The sequence below is a fragment of the Chironomus tepperi genome, unplaced genomic scaffold, assembly GCF_022539635.2.
Source record: "Chironomus tepperi strain 1889 unplaced genomic scaffold, CSIRO-AGI_Ctep_v1 contig_93, whole genome shotgun sequence".
Taxonomy (NCBI): Eukaryota; Metazoa; Arthropoda; class Insecta; order Diptera; family Chironomidae; genus Chironomus; species Chironomus tepperi.
This window is the reverse complement of record NW_027226215.1, coordinates 1439684-1461640: the sequence shown is the minus strand read 5'-3', so window position 1 is coordinate 1461640 and position 21957 is coordinate 1439684. Positions and strand designations below refer to the sequence as shown.

Below are 21957 nucleotides of genomic sequence, written 5' to 3'. Positions count from 1 at the left end.
CCTTTTGAGAAGCTCTTTTCTTAAAGTTTTTCATATTTTTAAACACTTTTGACTCTAACGGTCACTTTAAATTTGAAATTCACCTGTTGAACTTGCACAAACCAATAAAGTTGATGTTCCCCTATATCTTTTGTTTACAAAATTCAAAATTATTTCGGCTTTCTTGTAAAATTTAATTTTTATCAATTTTAATTAATTTATTAAGCCAGTTTGTGATTGAAATCTGATAAAACAACATCCAGCCTTGCATAATTTTGAGTATTTGTGATTCAACAGTCAAGTTACTCTTAAATACAATCAATTTAATATCTGTAAGTAAAATCATACATTTTTAAACTCTTTTTCTTCATTATCTTAATATGATTAAGTCTCACAAAGTGTGTTCTTACTCTCTTGATCAGTCTCTCACCAAAGATTCGAGTATCAAGGTCGTAATTTCCCGAAATATTTGACTACAAATTTTAATTAATTTTGCCGGTAAAACGTTTGTTCCCTGCTGATTATTCGCTGTATCTTCATTCCTGTAAGTAAATTATCCAAGTATTTAGTGAATTTAAAGACGGTTTGAAGGAATTAAACACATTTCGTAATCAAAATTTGGTTAATCTTAATGTGCGTCTGTATTTATTTATAAAAATCACTTCCACCATCAATACAAACAGAAAAGTTAAATTAATTGGACTTTGCCTTAGAAATAAGAAAAGTTCGATGGATATCTTGATAAATAAAATAAAGGATTATGAAGAAATTATCAATTAAAAGCGTGTAAACAACCAGTGATGTGTACCTAGTTGTAAATTATACATTGTTGCCTGATTGTAGCTGTGTGCAGTGGAAATACTATTATCATAAACAGTTATCAGTTTTTTGAGTGTCTTTAATATAAAGTCTGTCCCAATTCTCTATTCCAATTCAGTTTTCCAAGTGATATCAATTCGTGCAAGTCAAAAACAAAAATGGTCCGCGCAAAGAAATTCCTGAATGTCAGCCCATTCAAGGGAGAACCAAAATTATCAGATTTTGAGCTTGTTGAAGAAGACTTGCCTGAATTGAAGGATGGGGAAATTCTCATCGAAGCCATTTACTTGTCCGTTGATCCATATATGAGACCTTATATGAGTCGATTCCCTGTTGGAAGTCAAATGATTGGTGGACAAACTGCTAAGTACGTAACTGATTAAATTTATGAAATATGACGAAATTCCTTAACAAAAGATTAATTCCTGCAGAATCATTGAATCGAAAAATGAAAAGTTTCCAGTTGGTTCTACCGTATTTTCACAATCTGGATGGCGCACACACACAATCTTGCAACCCGATAAGCTTTCTGTCAATGAATTCACACTTCTCCCTGACTTTGGCTCTCAATCATATTCATTAGCTGTCGGTGCATGTGGTATGCCTGGAAATACAGCATACTTTGGATTCCTTGAAATTTGTCAGCCAAAAGAAGGTGAAACTGTTGTTGTAACAGCTGCAGCTGGTGCCGTTGGTTCACTTGTTGGTCAAATTGCTAAAATTAAAGGTTGCAGAGTTATTGGATTTGCTGGATCTGATGAAAAGTGTGAATGGCTTGAAAAAGAACTTGGCTTCGATAAAGCCATCAACTACAAATCGAATGACTTAGCAAAAGCTTTAAAGGAAGCAGCACCAAAAGGTGTTGACTGTTATTTCGATAATGTTGGTGGGGAACTTGCCAGTATCATTCTTCATCAAATGAAGCCATACGGACGCATTTCCGTCTGTGGAGCAATTTCAGGCTACAATGACCAGAAAGTTTTGGTTCCAGCACCACAAGGCTTGTTCGTTTGGGGACAATTAAAAATGGAAGGCTTCATTGTTCACCGTTGGACTGACAGATGGATGGAAGGAATCACCCAAATGTTGAGCTGGATTAGCGAGGGAAAGATCAAGGTAGAAGAGACATACACCGACGGTTTTGAGAACATGCCACAGGCCTTTATTGATATGCTTAATGGAAAGAATACTGGAAAGGCTGTTGTAAGAGTCTAAAATAATTTATTGGAACTAAATAAATAAATATACGTAACAAGCATATGCGTTTTATTGTTGTTTTATCAGTCATGTCTACATCACAGGCACAAATATGAAATAATTCTTATCAAATTCTATTATTTTCCATTTAATCCAGTTCCATATCAGTTCTTCATATCATCACCAGACATGATTCGACGATTTTTCTCTAGCAATTTGATAAAGGCACGTAAGTTCATGTACGTAAAGGAGTTTCGTGGAGAACCGACAGCAGCTAACTTCGACTTGGTTGAGGAGAACTTACCGGCATTGAAGGATGGTGAGGTGTTGGCACAGGCTGAATATCTTTCGATAGATCCATACATGCGACCTTATATGATGAGCTACAAGGCACCGTGCTTGATGATTGGTGGACAAATGGCAAAGATTGTTGAGAGCAAGAATGCAGACTTTCCAGTTGATTCCACCATTTTCGGGCAATTCGGATGGAGATCACATACAGTATTGAATCCAACTGAAGTACAAAACAAGGCATTCCGTGACTGCTACATCCTTCCTAAGTATGGAAACCTTCCTACCTCACTTGGTCTTGGATATTTGGGTATGCCTGGCAATACTGTCTATTTTGGATTCCTTGAAATTTGTCAGCCAAAAGAAGGTGAAACTGTTGTTGTAACTGGTGCTGCCGGTGCTGTTGGAACTTTAGTTGGTCAAGTAGCTAAGCTTAAAGGATGCAGAGTCATTGGATTTGCTGGATCTGATGACAAGTGTAAATGGCTCGAGACTGAGTTAGGTTTTGACAAGGCAATCAATTACAAGACTAAGAACCTTTATCGACAATTGAAGGATGCAGCACCAAAGGGAATCGACTGCTATTTCGACAATGTCGGTGGTGAAATTAGTTCCTTAATTTTCAGTCAAATGAATGATTATGGACGAATTTCAGTCTGCGGTGCCATTTCAAGCTACAACACTGAAATTCCAAAGGTTCCCGCAGTTCAGACAGCATTTGTGTTTAAGCAGCTGAAAATGGAAGGATTTCTAGTTTGGAGATACACAGACCGATGGATGGAAGGTATCGATCAAGTCGCAAAGTGGATTCAAGAAGGAAAAGTCAAGTACAATGAGACAATCACAGAAGGCTTTGAAAATACCCCACAGGCATTTATAGACATGTTAAGAGGAAAGAATTTTGGTAAGGCAGTCGTTAAAGTCTAATGCATTTATATCCATTTTTATTGCCTTTTTTATTCTCAAATAAAATGTTTATATTTATAAAGTAAAGTCGAGCAACAAAAACAAGAGCATATTAATTAAAGTGGAAAGGAAGTGAATACTTTTTTTGCTTTCAGTGAGTAAATTTTTGTTAATAATATTAAGTTCGTAGAAGGTACATTGTGCTTTTAATATTTCACATCAATCCATAAATCAAGGAAACTTCTTCAATTGTATCTTCGTGCAGAAATTCACATTATTGTGTATCGTGTAATTCCAACGACCATTTTTACACTGGATGGATGAAAACTTTTGCAGGTGATCGGGTATCTCATGAAAACGTGCACACTTTATTCGACAGCTAGTACCATCGGGGATGAATAACTCATTTTCATGCTCATTTATCAAATCACGATTGACTTTGCAGGAAAATTTTGCATGTTCTGGTGATGTTGGTAGCTGACATGATGCTATGGAGTTCTCGATTCTCTTATAATAATCTCCTGTATTAGAAAATAACAAAAATTAAATTGTTGCTTTGTTATCATAAATTTTACAGCATGAATATGAAAAGCTTTTAAGATTAATCTAGTGTAAACACCCAGTGAGTCTTATTGTTCGACATTGAAGGCTTTAAGTATTGATATTTTTGGCGAGGAATCTGTTTATAAATTACATTTGGAGATATTTTTGATTAAATTCCTACTTATTGTTGTATTCTACATTATTTAACTGGAATTTGAGTGAATAATGCTTATTCTGTATCTGTAGATTGTCGTTCGACTAGCTAATTCCTAATTATTATCTTAATTTCTTTAATTTAGAACTTATTTGTTTACTTTTTGTAAAGTTCAAATTTTGAACTTTGAAATTTTCAGAAAATTCAAATCTTTTAAAGCGGTTGAATTCTAAGCAATTTCCCATCACATTTTAGATTTACTTTATCTGCATTCTTACTATGGAACATCCAGAACGGCAATATACATGATACATAAGATACAGATTTAAAGTAATCAAAGATACATTTTATAACGACTATAAGACAATGTCCCAACAGACTAAATGTAAATGTTCATCAACAAACACTAACAATGTATCTTCTTCAATGCTTACTTTGTCGTACAATCCTCACTGGGTCAACACACAATCATAATAAAAGCAATCCCCAAAAGCACTTTTTGATATTTCACAGAGTCTTTAAAATTAAGCAAGTGAAACTCAAAAAATTTAATTCCAAAAATAAATTCACATTATTACTCTGTTGAACGATACATTCTGGTTCGGCTGGTCCATGCCATTCGAGATTGTCATTGCATACCACCGGTTCCTTATGTGTTAATATGCCATTATTTTTACATGAAAAGACACATTTTGATCCCCAAATATCTGCCGAGTCACACTTTACTTTAATATTTTCATTCATTGGAACGTACGGACCACAACTTCTGACAATTATTTTATACTTTAGATTGCAGACATGCTCGACGGAGTAGTTCTTCTTGTTCACAACTTGTGCGATGAACGAGTGCTGTCCTTTTGGTAAAATGAAGTGATGCTTCTTACTGAACAGCGTTTCCAATTCGTAAAGTGATTTTGATATTGGTCTCTCGTTACACGTTGTCAGCTGTGGGATCTCAACCTATCATGTAAAAAAGTAATTAATTTAAGTAGAACAAGTCATTCAGAAATTAAATTAATTACTTGTACTCCATCTAAACCCTTTTTGGCTATTAGAATTTTCTCTGGTGGACATTTTATGCAAAGTTTTCCTTTTTGTTGAGAAGTAAATTAATGGGAAATGTTTGTGAAAAATTGTATTTGTGGATGGTTGAATTGTTGAATGAAGTTGAGCATATTTTGTCGTTTACTGATCAAATTTATACTTTCAACGGTCATTTAACATTCAAATTATGGATTTAAAAAATTCAAATTTCTTAAATCCGTTGTAAACGTCATTAACGGTCATTAAAAATTTAAATTATGGTTTGACAAAATTCAAACTCTTCAAGTCCGTTAAATTTGAAATTTCAAAAAACCGTTAAATTTTGAATCAGTGAAATCCAAATGTCCTTATCATCTCCATCTCATTCAAAGTAACTCACCAGCCCGAAAGAATGGCTTCATATCATTACGTCCACTGTCATCATCATCCATCATGTCCTCTTCTGATCCTAATCGTCTAGCATGTCTTCTTGGTCCCAAATTTGTTGTATCAATTCTGGTAACATAAGATTTAGTTTCATTATCATCAGGTCCAACATGTATCTTTCCACCACGCTGATGACTTGGAATAGAAACTGTTCGACTTTGATGAGCTTTGTAGTAGTAATGTGTCTTTGTTTTTGGTGATAATGGAATTGCGTTAGGGGATCTTGATTTTGGGAAGTTAAATGAATATTCAATACAGCACGCATTAGTTAAACACTCGACAAGCACAATCAGTAGCAAGCAATTACCTCGAATAGTCGTTATCTATGTCAAAATCATCTGTTGGAAGGAAATTTTTTCGTTGGAAGGCTTCAAATGGCTCATTTCTGTAATATTTATAAACAAAAAATTTACTTAATTTAAATTTATAGTCACGGATAGATTAATTTAATGCATAAATAAATTTTATTGCTTGATATGTTTGCTTGGCGCCTTTACTTGTGATGTATGTATAGAGGAAGATACAAATTTATTTTGAGGCAGTTTGATTAGTTACAACTTAAATATTTGATTTATCATGTAGACACAGTCGACGATTATATTTGTCAACACATTTTGAAAGCTTATCCATGAATGTTTGCTATTTTAATTAAAACTGTTTGCATGACATGAATATTCTGTGGACAAGATTGCAGAAATTGCTAATGTCATATCCAAAAGTAAGAGTTTTTTGAACTTTAAAGTTTAACGACTTTTGAAATTTCAAAATTATTCATTTAAAATCCAAAAAGATTTTCAACAGTTTTTTGAATTTTGAAATTTTAAAAATGATTATTCAAAGTTCAAAAAAATTCAAATTTATTACAACCGTTAAAAAATTGAAGTTCAAAAAAAGATTTTTGACAATTTTTGGCATTTTAAAATTTAGCGCAATTTAAAATTTAGTCAAAATTGTTAATTTAAAGTTCAAAAAATTTCAAATCTTTTTTGACCGTTAAAAAAATTTAATTTCAAAAATAGTAAAATTTTCAAAGTTCTTCATTCTAAGTTCAAAAAAATTTCAAAATCATTTCGACCGTTAAAAAAATAATTGTACTAAACCTAAACAAACAGCCTCAAACGACATTGCTAATAATAACAATATTTAAATGCATTCAATTGCACAAAATCAATTAATCAACAACATTAAATGCGCAACTTTATGTCAATTAGTCACACTCACTGCGGCTTCCGAATAGTCATTAAAAACTAATCATAACTAATAAATTAATCACATAAAGTCGCTAATCTAAAGTAATATCATTTAAATGGAGTGTAAGACAACAAGTATAATCGACAATGAGTTCATATCTATAATACGACATGTAACAGCTTCAATAGACGATTGCATTGGACATATTTCCTGAAAGGCGCCTGCAGGCATGTAGTTTTATAACAAGTCAATTAGTTACATTTTACACGTTCTTCTTAATGTGTCTTATGAACTCATTTACCTGTGCGAATTGAAATTTAAATTCCATGTGAGAGTTGTCTCTGTAATGAAAAGGTTAAAAAAATAGTTTATTAAATATTCATTTTTTTACACGATTATTATAATATATTCTGGTGTATGAATTGGTGTGGACAGCGGCACTCAAGAATTCATATTGCTTGAGCACTTGACTTTAATTCAAGTAGGACAGTCACTATTAAAAATCGCTTTAATTCATCTTAAAATAATGTTGTTTCAGGGAGAATAAACACTTGAGGGCAAGACCGCGAAAAAAGGGAATGAATTTTTAAACTTAAATATTTCAACTTCTAAGCATCCAATCGATAAAATTCTTTCACTAAGTAATAACCAGAAGTAAATGTTATGTTTTGTATGTAAAATTTTCAAAATGGCGGTTTTCTAAGTTAGTTTAACTAGCAAATTAAATATTTAAATCAATTTTTTTCATAGAACTATAAGTTAAATCATATTGTTACGTTCACAAAAGTTGAAGATAACAATATATTCTATCACATTTTATTGAAAAAGTTATGATTTAAAGCGTACAATTAGCTAAATTAACCAAAACACATTTAGTTGGTAAATTTCGTTAATTTTCACTTTTATCACCTAAAATCTCTCACAAAGTATCAAAATTACATAAATAACAATATATCAAGCAAAGTTTAGTACAACAATGGCATAAAAAGTAGTAAATTTAGTTAAAATATGTTTAACTACTTTTTAAGCAACACTTTTTTGCTCAAATTTTTGAAATTCAGAAAACCGTTGCAAAATTTTATTGGTTAAACTTTAACAAAATTATGGATTTACTTAATTATATTATTGTTTTAGCTAGTTTTTTTTGAATATTTAATTAAAATGTGTGTAAAGCTTTAGTTGTGTCCTAAATTTATGTTGAAATTCATGCTAAATTTTCAATTTCAACGTGTTTCAGAAAATGGTTGAAAAAAGTTAATTATACTACTTTTTTCATAACTTTTTGTTACTTATCTAATAGTTTATACAAAGAACTATGCTTTAAAGTAACAAAAAGTTTCATAAGTAGAAAAATGAGAGTACACAAAAGAAAATAAGGTTAAAAAAGTTAATTAAACTAACTAAAAAATATTATTTTGAAAAACTATTGCAAATAAATTACAGCCATTAAATTCATCTTTCAATCAGTGAAAAAATTATTGAAATCGGTTGAGAATTGAGGAAGATAGACTAATTTAAGTAAAATTTCAAATACCCTTCCCAAAATTTCAGCATCAGATTTTGACACTTTTCAGGCTCTACAGCCTCAATGACTGAACTTTGAAATATGGTTGATACATCATTTTGTAGGTACCAAAAAGTTCTATAAAACCAAGTATTTGGTATTTCTATAAGTATTACCGTTTTCGAGAAATAGACAAAAAACAACGAAATCTGACGCTGAATTAAAAAACGGTCTTGCCCTTGAAATTCAGACTATTCTGACAATGTTTTTGTAATTTGGTTGATTGAGGGAATTGTTTATTGCAAAATGTGAAATCCATTGGAATTTATTTGCATATTTGCAATCATAATATAATTTTAAGGGTTTATTGAAAAGTTCAATTTTTTAACGGTTTTTGAAAATTCAAACTTTTTGATGCTATTTGAAAACTTGAAAATTCAAAAATTCAACGGTTTTTAAAGGTTCAAATTTTTCAACAGCTTTTAAAAGTTCAAATTTTTTAACGGTTTTTGAAAATTCAAACTTTTTGATGCTATTTGAAAACTTGAAAATTCAAAAATTCAACGGTTTTTAAAGGTTCAAATTTTTCAACAGCTTTTAAAAGTTCAAATTTTTAACGGTTTTTTGAAATTTTAAATTTTTGGACGCTTTTTGAAAATTGGAAAGTTCAAAAATTCAACGGATTTTAAAAGTTAAAGATCGATTGTAGAAAATTCAAATTTTTTCAAAACAGCTATTAAAAGTTCAAATTATCAACGGTTTTTTAAAATTGTTCAACGACTTTTAAAACCAGCCAACGTCATCAACCCAAATCAATCAACCTCCCAGCAAGTCAAAAACGTCTAATTTGATCCATAATGCTTCATTAAAAGACATGCCAAAGAAATAGAATCATTCAATTAATATTAAAAATGGATGAAATTTCAAAGAGATTAGCCACTTTCATAGCTCAATAATCGTAATAAAAAAAGGCGTCGATTGACGTGCCAATAATTTATAAATAAAATAATTTTCATCCAAGTCTCGTGTCTGTGAAAAATCTGCCTTGCTTATAAGCCGTGAACAAGAAGAAGTATCGAAAATGTTCACATTCTGATTGTTTACAATTCATACATATGAGTTCATTACAATCAATTTAATCGTTGCTGTATTAAACATAATCTTTATACCGAAAAATTAATGGATTCTCTGAAAGATGAATTTTCTGGTTCCTCTACTGGATTATTGTTATTGCTTTCCGCTCATCAAATAACACTCATTGATGGAAATAAAGCTGTTATGGATTCATTTTAACTGAAAATTGTTTATTCAGGCTGGAATGCCTACGCAATTAAAAATTATTAAGAACATACTTAATGAGACGGAATTAATTTGATTATTCATACGGACAATTAAAAAGGCTTGTAATGAATATTGCAGAAAAATGCGTGTTCCTGTTCATTTTATGTTCATATTGATTATTATTGGTATCAATGAACACATCAATAAGCATGATTCGTTCCGTTAATACCAGAAAATTGGAATTGAATTAAATTTATAAAGCTTATGACAGTCATGAGGCATAAAATACCGTTAAATGAGCTTTAATAATCTGAGCTGTTAATTTTGTATTTAATTATTAAGTATGCAGATGAAGAGATTGGAAGGGCTTGCTGCTAAATATGATATGCATTATAGTATTTTCAGGACATTATTCATTCTCATTTACACGTGTTTAATTGAAAAAAATGTAAACAAAAATTTGAACATTTTTATTTTTTTTTTTTGAATTTTTTTAACGGACAAACTTTAACGGAACTTTTTTTTTGTGTTGACACTTGTGAAGTATAACATTTCATACAAATTTCAATTGGTTCTTAGAGAACTGGATTTGACCTCTAGTTTCTAGTTTTTTGGGGATCATTTCTATAATCTCTAGTGAATTGATCGGCATTTGTGTCCGAGGATATATACAGTGATCTTACAATTCATTCATCATCTTCATCTTATCTTTACAATCGTAAGAATTTGATACTAAATTCTTCAAATTTATTGTTTAAACTGTACGACTGAATTAAGCATGTGACTCTATATTTTATTATTCTTATCATGATTCCTCAATGTCTACCATTTTTCTACATGCGCTAAAATTCAAAGAATTTCGAATTTACAGAAATAATTTAGTTTGAATATATTTATTCTAAATTTATTATGATTGTCCAAATAATCATGCGTAAAGATATTTGTGTATCTTTTTATCAATCGAGAATAATTCTTGCTAAATAAACTTGAAAGTTTATTTATATGCCACGTGTAGACGATTTTAAAGCAACAGATATGGGGTCATTAACTTGTTAAGTAACATCACAAAATCGTTTTTTTCTTGACACCACTTTCTTCTTTTGTAACAAAATCTCAAACCATACCTCCCTAGAACTTCATAGAACTCCTTCTCCCATCCCTAAGAGCAGTGGTGGACAATCATTATTTTTTGTGGCAAGCCTGAACCGAAAAAGATACACGATATACGGTTCATAAAACTTCCAATCACATTGGTATGCTACGTAGACTTGGTAAAACAGAAGTCCAAAGAACTCCTGGAAGAAAGTTGTCGATAGCGACAGTATTGCATTAAGTATCAGTAATTGGCAGACGGAAGCCAGAAAAATTATCACAATTGATTTACATGGCTAGCGAAGTAAATAATTAAGTTAATGTGTCGCGGTACACATGTTGCCCACCACTAAGTGTTACGTATTAAGTGAACGGCGCCACCTGTATGGAGTAAACTATTTATCGTTAACAGCTTTTACATGAAAGGAAGCAAATAAATTTTTTATAACATTTGCGTCACTTTTTTTCACTTTCAAAAAATTAAAATATTTGTTAGGTCGGCAAAATTTCACAGACAGAGAGTGTCAGGGATGTAGCTAGAAGATATATGAGAGTTCCTCAATATACCCCTCACCCCACTTAGTTTGGAATTGAACGAAACGCAAAAGTTTAAGGGAGGAGGCAAATCTAGTTTGGAGATGGTTTGCAGTGCTGCTTTTGGTATTGGCGTTAAAGCCATTTTTGATGGTAACTGAGAGTGGCCTCGGATCACAGCTGATCTGTAGGTAAATAAGTAAGGAGGGGAGAGGCTTCGTCAAAACACAAACGAATAAGGCTCCGCAATAGAGCTTTTAAGACTAAGCTAAACCTTTTTACCGCCAAATGCAGGATGCAAGCCTTCTACTTTTAATAGTCTTATGGACACCAACCGAAGGTGACTTCCATTTGATGTTAATAAAAGAGGTTGAGCAGAGCCTTAAAAACTCTGTGGTGCAACCTTCTTCTTTTGTGTCGTTCGGGGAAAAACCCCTGAATACTCCACCTGAGTACAAAGTGATCACCATCACATACCCAATCCTTAGAAATATGAGTCAAAAAATCAATTTCATCAGATGAGTAAAATAACAAAAATGAAAATTGGCATAGAAAATGAGTAAAAAAATTTTAATGACATTGATCATTGAATATTGTGCTGCTTATGACTTACCAAACCAAAGGAAGAGAATCACTACTGTTCGATACATAATGACCTATCGATTGTCGATTGTGATGGACGTCTGTTGAAACTGATTTTTTTTTCTTCTTGTTGCTGAATGTCTAGTTCCAATTTTGAGTTTATTTTTAAAACATTCTCAAATTTCGTTATCGAATTTCCCGAAATTTATTTGTTTAACGTAGTTACGATGGGAATATAAAGCTTGGTTCGTTAAGTTCCTCGATTAAAAGAGTTTATTTGTTGACTTTACTTCCTCACTGATTAAATAAACATCATGTAATGAAAATTAAATAGGAATTTTTATCGGAATTGATTTTTTCACATTAAATTCACAACTTTAGCATCGATTTTGTGCATCTTAACAACTTTTTTTTTCTTCCTTCACAAAAATTACATTATTTTTTTTATTATTATTATTTCAGATGATCGTTCTCACATCTCAGCATCGACTGAATGTAGGAAAATATTTTCAAGAGCAGGCAAATATTTCTGCACATCTGATTTTTTTAAGTCTTGAAAATCAATAGATTTTCGCTCATATTTTCCTTCATACTCTCCAATCATTTATACTCCCGGGCAATGCAATGCGTTGTTTTTTTTTGTGTGAGAGAAATGAATTAGCCTGGATGCGGGAATCCACGTGGATATACAATGAGTAACTTTTATTTATAATTTGACGTGTTGTTCGAAAGTGGAATAAGTGGAGCAGTATTGTTGAAGAAAAGTGGGTTTATAGGACTTATAGATCGTCATTTACTTCTGATGACTGAAGGTATTAATCTCGAATATTTGTAGATCATTAGGGAAACCCAAATGTTGACGACATTTTAAAGAAGTTAAACTGACTTAATTAAAAGGTTTTAGAGATAATTCAATTAGGGGTCATTCATCTATTAAGTAGTAAGAAGAAAACAACTCAAGATTCCATCCCCAAGGAACGGAGTCTGAGAGGGTTTTTGGAGAGAATGGAATGGATTTGAATTTATTTTGTAAAGTGCTATTCTATCTCAAAATACTCAAAATCCTCAAAATATCTAAATAAAGATTTTGGTCAAAAGAGGGTCAACCCTCCTCTTTTGATGAGCTCGTGTAATCCTTCGAAAAGAGGCGTACTATGTAAATGGTGCAGTCTTCTGACCCTTGCTACGACCCTGCTTATTTGTAAAAGAGAAGGATTCTGCAAGCGACAAATTTCACTTATTACGTTCTTAGGAGTAAGGGGTGGGATGTTTCTTAGGCTGAGAAACTCCGCGGTAATACTGCAGTATTCAAGCAGTATCCATACTAAATACCGCGATATTACACCGCCTAGTTTCTCAGCCTAGGGTGTTTCCTTGGAGATTTTGTTACGAATTTTGTTTTTTTCGGATTTTCCCGAGTTGACCCAGAGCGACACAAATGGTCCCCCGTTTGACGTTCATATGATTGTCAAAAATAGGCGGCCTTTATTTGATATTAATAAAAAAGAGGATTAGCGGAACCTTTATAGCTCCATGGCGGAGCCTTCTTCATTTGTATCGCTCGGGTACGTAATAAGTGAACGGCCTTAAACTTTGTAACAGTCTAAATTAAAGAAAATTATGTTCATTTCAAGGTTAGTAGACTATCTCCCTGCTTTGCCGGCAGATTCTGTACATACCAATGACGAAAAATCACTTCGAATTTCAAAGAAAATTACTACGAATCCTATAAATAATTCCACAATACAATACAAAAATCCCATTCATAACTTCCAAATCTGTAGCAATGAATCACATTTGTCAGTCATGCAGAAGCATACCTTAATGAATCATGCATCACTCGGGACTAATAATATAAAAAAAAAACTAGTTGGAGCCAGTACATGTTTATTAATATAAAATAAAATAACATTTAGGTATGTAAACGGAAATCATTTATTGTGTTTTTCTAGTTTAATGCTTATTTTTCGATCATGTTGGCCGAGCGAAAGGAAAAGTTCCTCACACTTTGCAGTAGTTAGCAAAAAAATCGTACCTTGAAATTGACTTCAATCACTTTAAGGGTGATAAATTGTCTTAAAAGAAGTGAATATTTCAGTAAAATATATCGATTTGGCATGTTTGTAAATGTTTCATTTGAGATCAAAATGATCTTCTTTTTTTGTGTTTAATGATCAGCTGCACACATGTCTTCCTAAATTTACGTCTTATTAAAACATTTCCTGATCAAATTTTCAGCAAATTTTTACACTTTGATCTTTCATAACTCTTTAACTTAAATTGATAACAAGCTATTACAGGGCTAGTCAAAACTTAATTACACTATCAATTTAGAATATCATCACCCACTTATCTTGTAATGCCTGGTTACTAAACAGCATGAAACTGAAAGTTTTTCTTCTTCATATTATAAACATCGCATAAGTTTACATTGATCTATGTGAACAAATTACATATGACGTCACACTGCAGGTGGGCTTGCCAAGAAGCATAAATATAGCAATGAACTTGAACGTCATCTATATTACTCAAATAACCTTAATATTGATGTTTTTTCATGATTTCAATTTTCTCGCGTGTGAAAGATGTTCAGACTTTCTTCTTTAATAATCGTTTGTCTTCTTTTACTTGCTTGTTTCTGTTACTAGGAATATCTGGTGCTGTTTTCTTAGATTTCTGCTGTTTTTGATTGAAATTAAATTAATTTTGAGTTGTTTACGTTTGAGAAAAGTTCTGCAAAAACTGTAGATCAAAAAACTGTTGTACGGTTTTGAGAATTTCAAATATTAAATTTCCGTTAAAGAACTTTCCACAATTTTAAATGATTTTACCCTGTTCTATCAGCAGATAATTAAAAATCCAAAACTGTTGTATGGTTTTGGAAATTTCAAATTATAAATTTCCGTTACAAAATTTCAAATTCAAAATTTCCGATACAAAACTTGTAAATTTTGTTACAATTTGCATATTTTTTACAACAGATAATTGATGTCACGTGGCAACATATCTGCGCCTAATTCCACCACGATCACTTAACTGATTTCAATGACTTACACTAATATTTATTTAAAAAATAAATCCCAATTGAAGTCGAGCATGGATGATATACCATGTGAGCGTCTTTATGTGCATGTATCAATACAAATTTTTTTTTTCTCATTATTTACAAATTAATTATTAATAGAGTCTGTGAGCTTTAGCCTTTTTTACATATAACAACTGTTGAACAAACAGAAAAAATATCTGTTTTTTGTTTTTTGCGCTCATCTGGCATAGATGTAATAAAAAAAATTATTAAATATACTTTCATTTTAATTATTTACTATAAATTTTGAGATGCACAAGATGTGAAATAATTTTTTTTGTGAGGATACAATGAGGAGGCTCTTAAGATCACGATTGTGGAATTTTAAGAGCGTGCCTGGCATTTATTTACACTATTCTAAATATTTACTTTCCCTATGATCAAAAATTTTAATTTTTTTTAAAGCGATTCTCTTAAAGTTGTTGCTGAATTAAAAAAATATTTACAATTTTCAAGTGATTAGTTGATGGATTTAAGCGCATTTATGCACAGCGATCAGTATTTGGTTAGCAGAAAGTATCAAATCAGTAATAAAAATGCCATGAAAAATAACGGTCAATTTTTCTTTGAAAATTAACGGTTAAAATAAATTCAAATTGTTGCCGAGGGGAAAAATTTCCAGTATTTTTGTAAACAAAACAGAAATATCACAAGAAAATCATTAAATAAAGAATTTAGCAGTTTTAATCGGGAATTGTCAAGCAATAGTCAGCAATAGAACTCTGACTATTAGTCGACATCTATGGAAGGCAATGGATAACGATTGGTTTGTACGGCCAGCGAAGCAAAGTAAGTAAGAAAATCATTTAACAATAGTTTAAATCTAGCAAAACAAAGCGATAAGCCAATTATTCGATAGTACTGAGCTAATGCTTTAAACTTAAACTCTCATTGATGTTTGATTCCCAAGATCTCACTGAGATTCAGTCATCCAGTCAATTAAAATGAAGTTAAAAGCTTAAAAATTGCGCTAAAAATTAAAATGCATCAACGATTATTCATCGATGTTTGAGAAGACGGCGAAACAGCATCCCACATCTATATACATCTTCAATAATATTATTTACAGATAGTATAGGTAGCGTTGCTATTGATTTTTTGTTTTTTGGCAGTTTAATGAAAGAGAATGTTTTTTTTGGCTTTGACACGGGATTTTTTTTAATATTAAAATAGAATCAAACTAAACTATTTTAAAAGAGAGATGTAGCATCGATTAATTGGCGTGAAAAATTATTAATAATAGAAGGAACAAATATTTTCATGATCTCGATGACGATAAGATGTGACGCGAGCCCCATGTGAGTAAATAAACATAATAATATTTATCATAACTATGCTACATGCTTGGTAATAAACTTTTTGATTTATTGTAATCGTCTCAGTGTCATTTTTATGAAGGAAATTTTTGTTAGAGACATAAAATCTTAAATTGGTTTTTAATTAACAAATTCAAAGACAATTGCTGTAATTTACGATGTAATTTGTAACCTCAATATAAATACATAACTTATGGCCCCAAATGTTTGGTTGAATTTTTTTGCGACATAGAATATTTTTGTGGTCGTTCAACTATGATATCTAGGCATGTGGATAAAGCTGGGATCTAGGATCAAGCTTTAGCAATGATGTTGATAAAGACGGCATTGCATTTTGGAGGCCATCAATCACAATGATTTGTATAGCCACCAAAATAAGAAACGACAGAGGAATCCAAATTGGTAAAGGATATCTAAATGCGTTCATTGATTACACTAGTTACTTTGTAATTGACCAGATAAAAATTGGTACAAGAACTAATGTTAAATACCGGGCCAATGTGTAAAATCATTCAATTAGCTACCACACATACCAATCACTCGGAGAAGGTCACATACTCGAATAGTACAAAAGGATTGATCGATCAAAAATCCAAATCCAGGACGGATGACTCAATCAATTAACCAATTTAAGCTTTAAGATTTATTTCTGAACATAACCTGATTGTTACACATTGAAATGTTCCCACCGAGGCATTAGGATGATAGAGTACTTAAAAACTATTAGAGGTGGCATAGTACTATAGCTTCAAAGCCTTAGTGAGAGCATTTAGATGCATGCCGATCAGTAAAGATCATTGCTCTTTAGAATTCTAGCAACGTTGTCGCTCTATTTAAGAGAAAGAAAGAACAAATAACATCATTTGTAGATGGCATTTTAATTTTTGAGTGAGAATTCTTGTTTTTTCAATGAAATCAAATGATGTTCAAATTTAGCAAGACAAAATATTAAATGTAGCTAGTTCTGAAAACCACACAAATTTTTAAAATATTTCTTAATTCCAATTCTATTTTATATGGTGTGTAATTGAACAAAATGACCTGGAAATATCAAAATTGACATAAATGTGATTGATCAGTTCCACAGCATTGAAAGATTTCATCGTTGACGGGTACGAGGCTACTGATCAGAACCTATTCTATACTCAGTCGATTTTTAATTAGTTTTCAAACTTCTCTCAACATTTGCTTAGCATCAAATAAATAAAATTGCAGTCAAATTTACTGCATTAGCTCAATTGTAGTTTAAATATTCAGTTTGACATGCTTTAATATTCTCCTCATGATTTATTTTGTAAAACATGTATTACAATTTTAATTGGATCGTATTTTAATCTAAAGAAGTCTCAAGTACGATTGTAATTTATCATTAACAGGATTAAATAATCCAGAAGTTCAAGTTCCGTAACGGAGAATCTCGTAGGAAATAATCAGTCAATAATATCTCTATTAAATATACATTTACTAATTTTATTAATAACACACGACCGTAAATTGTTAATTATTATGCTAATTAAATTAAAACTTTCACACTTTTGAAGCTTAAACTGATCTAATCGGAATTGATTTTTAATAGAAATACAAAATATGTAATTGATTTTAAAATTAGCATAATCAATAGTCAGTCAATAGTATTGGGAATTGATACTAAATATGAGATAAGCTAGCGACATTACTTGTCTGTTGAAATAGCAGCTAAAACTTGTAAATGAAGCAATTGATCAGATAAATATTAACTGAATGAAAATATAAACAAATATGAAGGGGTCAGCAACTATGGAAGGGAAAAATCAATTCATTCTAGGGGAAAATCAACTAATTTTGGTTCAAATAAAATTTGAACTTAAAATAACAGTTGATAGATTCTTTGCGAAGCCCAATCACTTTCTAACAATAAAACTTGTTCACTAGGGCACCGATAAGTCAGTGTATTGACAGTAAGCCACAAAGTAGCCCTGACTTTACCGTGAAGAATGATTTCGACTCATTTTCATGGAGAAAAAAGCTTTTCACTCCCGAGCGACACAATTAAAAAAACCACTGTACTTTAAAGACTACGCTAAACCTAATATACTGTGTCACCTGACGTCCATATGACTGCCAAATATGTATAAAAGGCTTCCATTTGGTGCTAATTAATAAACGGATCCTTCAATGTTCCGTCGTGGAGCCTTCTTCATTTTTGCCTCTCGGGACCGCATTGTGTTGCACGACTATCATACAACATTTAACCTAGGGTTTCCAAAAACGGGAATTTTCCCGGGAATTCCCGGGAACGGGAACGGGAATTCCCGTTCCCGATTCCCGAAATCTGACGGGAATATTCCCGAATTCCCGATTCATATAAAAAACATTTTAACCAAACTTTTTTTGACTTAAAATTTTCAATTTTTAGATTTTTTTCTGAAAAAATGTCTTTTAATTAATAATTTAAAACTAATGTGTTTATATACATTATTCATTGTATATTTATTCAATTTTTCTCAAAAAAAAATTCAAAAATTTAGAGTAAAAATTACCCGGGAATATTCCCGTTCCCGAAGGCCATTCCGGTTCCCGTTCCCGATTCCCGAAATTTCACGGGAACGGGAATTCTGGAAACCCTAATTTAACCCTAATTTCAATTTCAAATCCATCGCAATCCCTGCCTCAATCACAATTCACACTACATCAATATCTCTAAAATCGCTTTGATCCCAATCAAAAATGTCACTTGACAATATTTTTTTGAATCTCCATAAATTAGCTTAATAATGTTTACTTTTTTTGGAACACAGTGACACAACGTCAATTTAGCTATGGCATATATCAAAGTTGCAAATTTGCAAGCACACACAATCACAATTTGCGAGTCGCGTGGTCAAAAATGGAGTGGGATTTAACATTGCTTTGACACTTTGCTGACACTATATAATTAACAGTAATATTGATTTATTGATCAGATCTTTCACTTTCTATGCTGCTAATGCTGATGTGAAGGAAGAAAAATATTTTTAAAATGCACAAAAAATTTGTCACCAACAAAAAAATATTTTTTTGAGCTGCACAATATTGAATTTTTTTCGCGACTGATCACATCGGTTGCTGAAATAAAACTGAAACTTCTTGAAAATTGTTTTCATTCAAATACCAATGCTGAATTTTTTTTTTTTCATTCTACGATTGAGAGCTCAATTAAGAAAATCGAGAAGTGCCGATCGTTTAGTCGATTATTGTAATATCTCAATAAAATATAATATTCTTCATAAGGAAGCGCGCGCGAAAGGAAGAAAAATGACGATAAAATCGTCCAACGAACTTATCAATGAAAGTATTACGCTGTATGGCTTCTTTGACTTTCCAAAATAACGTCATTAATTTTTTATGTTATACGCAAGTTGCGTCTATAAGAAGTTGTGATTTTGAGATGATTCAGTAAAAATCTGCAAAAGAAGACCTGTTGCTGTTCATATTATTGGAATTCAGAACTGCATTATGACAGTTTGCAGCTTAAAATTGTTTTTTCGAGTTAGGGTACGTCAAATCCTAAATCAGATTACTGGAATCAGTAAACCTACAATTTGGAGAAGGGAATCAAAACCATTTCTTTTGGTGGCATTACTATCTGCAGTCTTTGAAAAAAGGCTGTGAATCGGTGTTTCCAGTACATATGAGTTTAAAAAGAGACATTTTGAGGTCTCGAACTCACGATATAATGAAACAATATAATCAGAATCTATAATCACCAGTCAGACTTGAGTACCTATTGAATAATATTTAAATGAACCCAAATGTTGATCAGACAGAAAAAGTATAATTCCGAATAACTGATTCCGAGTGAGACTCGAACCCACTTCTTAGAATTTCAGGTCGCAAGCTCCTACCGCTGAGCTGTCGGGGTTTTTCGATTATATTGCAAATTGCCATATGTTTGTAAATTATACATTTTCTGTATCCCTCTTACTACTGCACTTCCAATGATCAACTGAAAGGCCCATTACTGGAATCCAATTCCAGCACCAAAGCTCTAATTTGATTAAGTTTTTGTATGGACAATTCGTCTAAAGTTGACTCGACTACATGTTAAATACAACTCGACTTCGATCTCTGACCACAACAATGTATGAAACGTTTTCATAGATGACCCTCCCTCTTGCTACCTTCAGTAAATCTCAAACTAGGAAGTGCCTTCCATGATTGACGACAAGTATAAACAGCCCCTTTAACGGTCCTCATTCTCACGTGGCTGACTTTGAAAAATTCGGCATAATTTATTTCTGTAAAAGTTAATCTTGTAAAACTCATAAATTATTTATGATATATCTAAAAGTGCATTTAAATTCCTCAATAATTCGCATTATCTTAATAAAAATCTTTCAATTGATTCCGGTTTTTATGTCATAAACTCTCATTGTACTGACAACTTAATCATTTAAAATATATTGTGGTCTCATTAAAGAATAATTTATTGGACTTTATTGCAGAATTGTAACACCATGGGCTTATTATTCAGTCAGTTGAAATTGCAGTCAGTGCCAATGTTAATCAGCAATTCATTCTTATCACTCGGTGTGAATTTCGACATGAAATAATTGATAACACAATTATTGTCGCTTACATCAATCAATATATATCAATTGACTGCATGGTAGTAATGGCACCTATATCTCATCCCTGTAATGCATTGTTGAGCAATTGGCAGCAATAAAATAATTTTTAATGCAATTTTCCATTAATCTAAAGATTTCGCACTTAATAAACTTGATTGTTTTATGATCGATTTAATATTCATTTAAAAATTATCCTTGTGGTAATTTTGGTATAGATTGTTGTGCAATGCATTCTTTAATCATGAGTAAGAGTTAAAAAGCCTTTAAGGAATGAATTGTCAATTTAGATTTGTGGATTGTTTTGGTTGACTTTTATAATGGTAAGTGATTTTTTGTTAAGTTAGTTCAATGGTTAAGTTAGTAAGTCAATGGTGGAATGGTGTAGTACTTCGGGATCTAATTATTGCAATGCACCGACCTTGAGCACATGGGTTCGAGACTCGGTAGGTAAGATTATTTCAATTGTTCTTTTTCAAATCATATTACTTACTTCGCTGGTCGTACAGATCAGTTGTGATCCATGACCTCCTAAATTTTCAAATCATATTTAACCATTAAACTCGGCTCGCAGCCTTCGTTTGTAGACTTTAGTCAGAAATGTCATCAAAAGAGCGGATCCGATCCCACTATAAATTGAAGGTCTACTGAATGTAGAGTAGCCTCTTGGCTACCCAGAGACGCACCCTCACTCGTTAAACAATTAGTAGACGCTTATATTAAATTATTCCGAATTGGGTGTATTGAAGTCTTCTGTCGCCACGGGAAAATTTTAAAAAGGTGACTCTACTCGTCACATACCTATTACTTTGTAAAATAAAATGACAGTCAGAGCTCAAAGTTGATTGGAGTCGAATAATAATAAATTATTGAATTTTTCCATAAATTTGAATTTTTTATAGAAAATCTGAGTCTAGGTCCACTCTGTGGTGCATTAAAGTCATGAGGCGTTCCTAGGGAAAAAAATATCCATGTTCCCAAACCTTAGTTCCCTGAACAAACAAGAAGTATGATGATAACATTAAGAACAGTCAATTCAATTAAGTGAGTATGTTCAAAAACACACTTATTTAGGTGAGTATGCTAATTGTCTGATTGGATTTGCAACATATATCTAAACAACTTCTAAAATTTAAGTTAATTTAAAACTGTATTTTGCAAGAAAATCAGTATTTTAAATATCAACATTTCGTGTCACTGTATCAAACAAATTCAAATGAAATGGAATATTAATAGTGTCAGATAAGAATCATATGCTTCGTCACATTAATTTACACTTTTGTCCCGAGCAACACATTAAAAGAGGGAGAACTTTTATTGATTCTTGAAATGCTTATGGTTTTGATGAAATAATATTAAAAATTGTGAATTAAAGATTTGAATTTTAAAAGCTTGAATTTAGTTTGAAAGTTAAAATTGAATTAAAT

The 21957-nt window shown here is 31.7% G+C and overlaps 2 protein-coding genes across 7 annotated transcripts; one reads left to right on the top strand and one right to left on the bottom strand.

Moving 5' to 3' along the window:
• The first annotated feature begins 141 nt into the window (after window positions 1-141).
• Window positions 142-3297, top strand: LOC139086929 (prostaglandin reductase 1-like). Of its 3 annotated transcripts, XM_070635574.1 has the most exons (4): window positions 180-311; window positions 402-523; window positions 917-1165; window positions 1230-2054. In XM_070635574.1, exons 3-4 carry the CDS (start codon window positions 957-959, stop codon window positions 2011-2013), a joined length of 993 nt encoding a protein of 330 aa, XP_070491675.1. In that variant the 5' UTR covers window positions 180-311; window positions 402-523; window positions 917-956; the 3' UTR covers window positions 2014-2054. The 3 variants fall into 3 exon arrangements, with proteins under 3 accessions (XP_070491674.1, XP_070491673.1, XP_070491675.1); XM_070635572.1 differs by lacking the exons at window positions 917-1165; window positions 1230-2054 and adding an exon at window positions 2153-3297 and having other exon boundaries at window positions 143-311; XM_070635573.1 differs by lacking the exons at window positions 402-523; window positions 917-1165; window positions 1230-2054 and adding an exon at window positions 2153-3297 and having other exon boundaries at window positions 142-311.
• LOC139086928 (uncharacterized) lies at window positions 3209-19029 on the bottom strand. Of its 4 annotated transcripts, XM_070635569.1 has the most exons (8): window positions 18967-19029; window positions 11575-11840; window positions 6852-6891; window positions 5667-5744; window positions 5313-5581; window positions 4912-4979; window positions 4468-4849; window positions 3209-3713 (listed from the first exon to the last, which is right to left on the bottom strand). In XM_070635569.1, exons 2-8 carry the CDS (start codon window positions 11609-11611, stop codon window positions 3424-3426), a joined length of 1164 nt encoding a protein of 387 aa, XP_070491670.1. In that variant the 5' UTR covers window positions 11612-11840; window positions 18967-19029; the 3' UTR covers window positions 3209-3423. The 4 variants fall into 4 exon arrangements, with proteins under 4 accessions (XP_070491670.1, XP_070491671.1, XP_070491668.1 ...); XM_070635570.1 differs by lacking the exon at window positions 18967-19029 and having other exon boundaries at window positions 5313-5428; window positions 11575-12072; XM_070635567.1 differs by lacking the exon at window positions 18967-19029 and having other exon boundaries at window positions 11575-12061.
• Between the last annotated feature and the right edge of the window lie 2928 nt (window positions 19030-21957).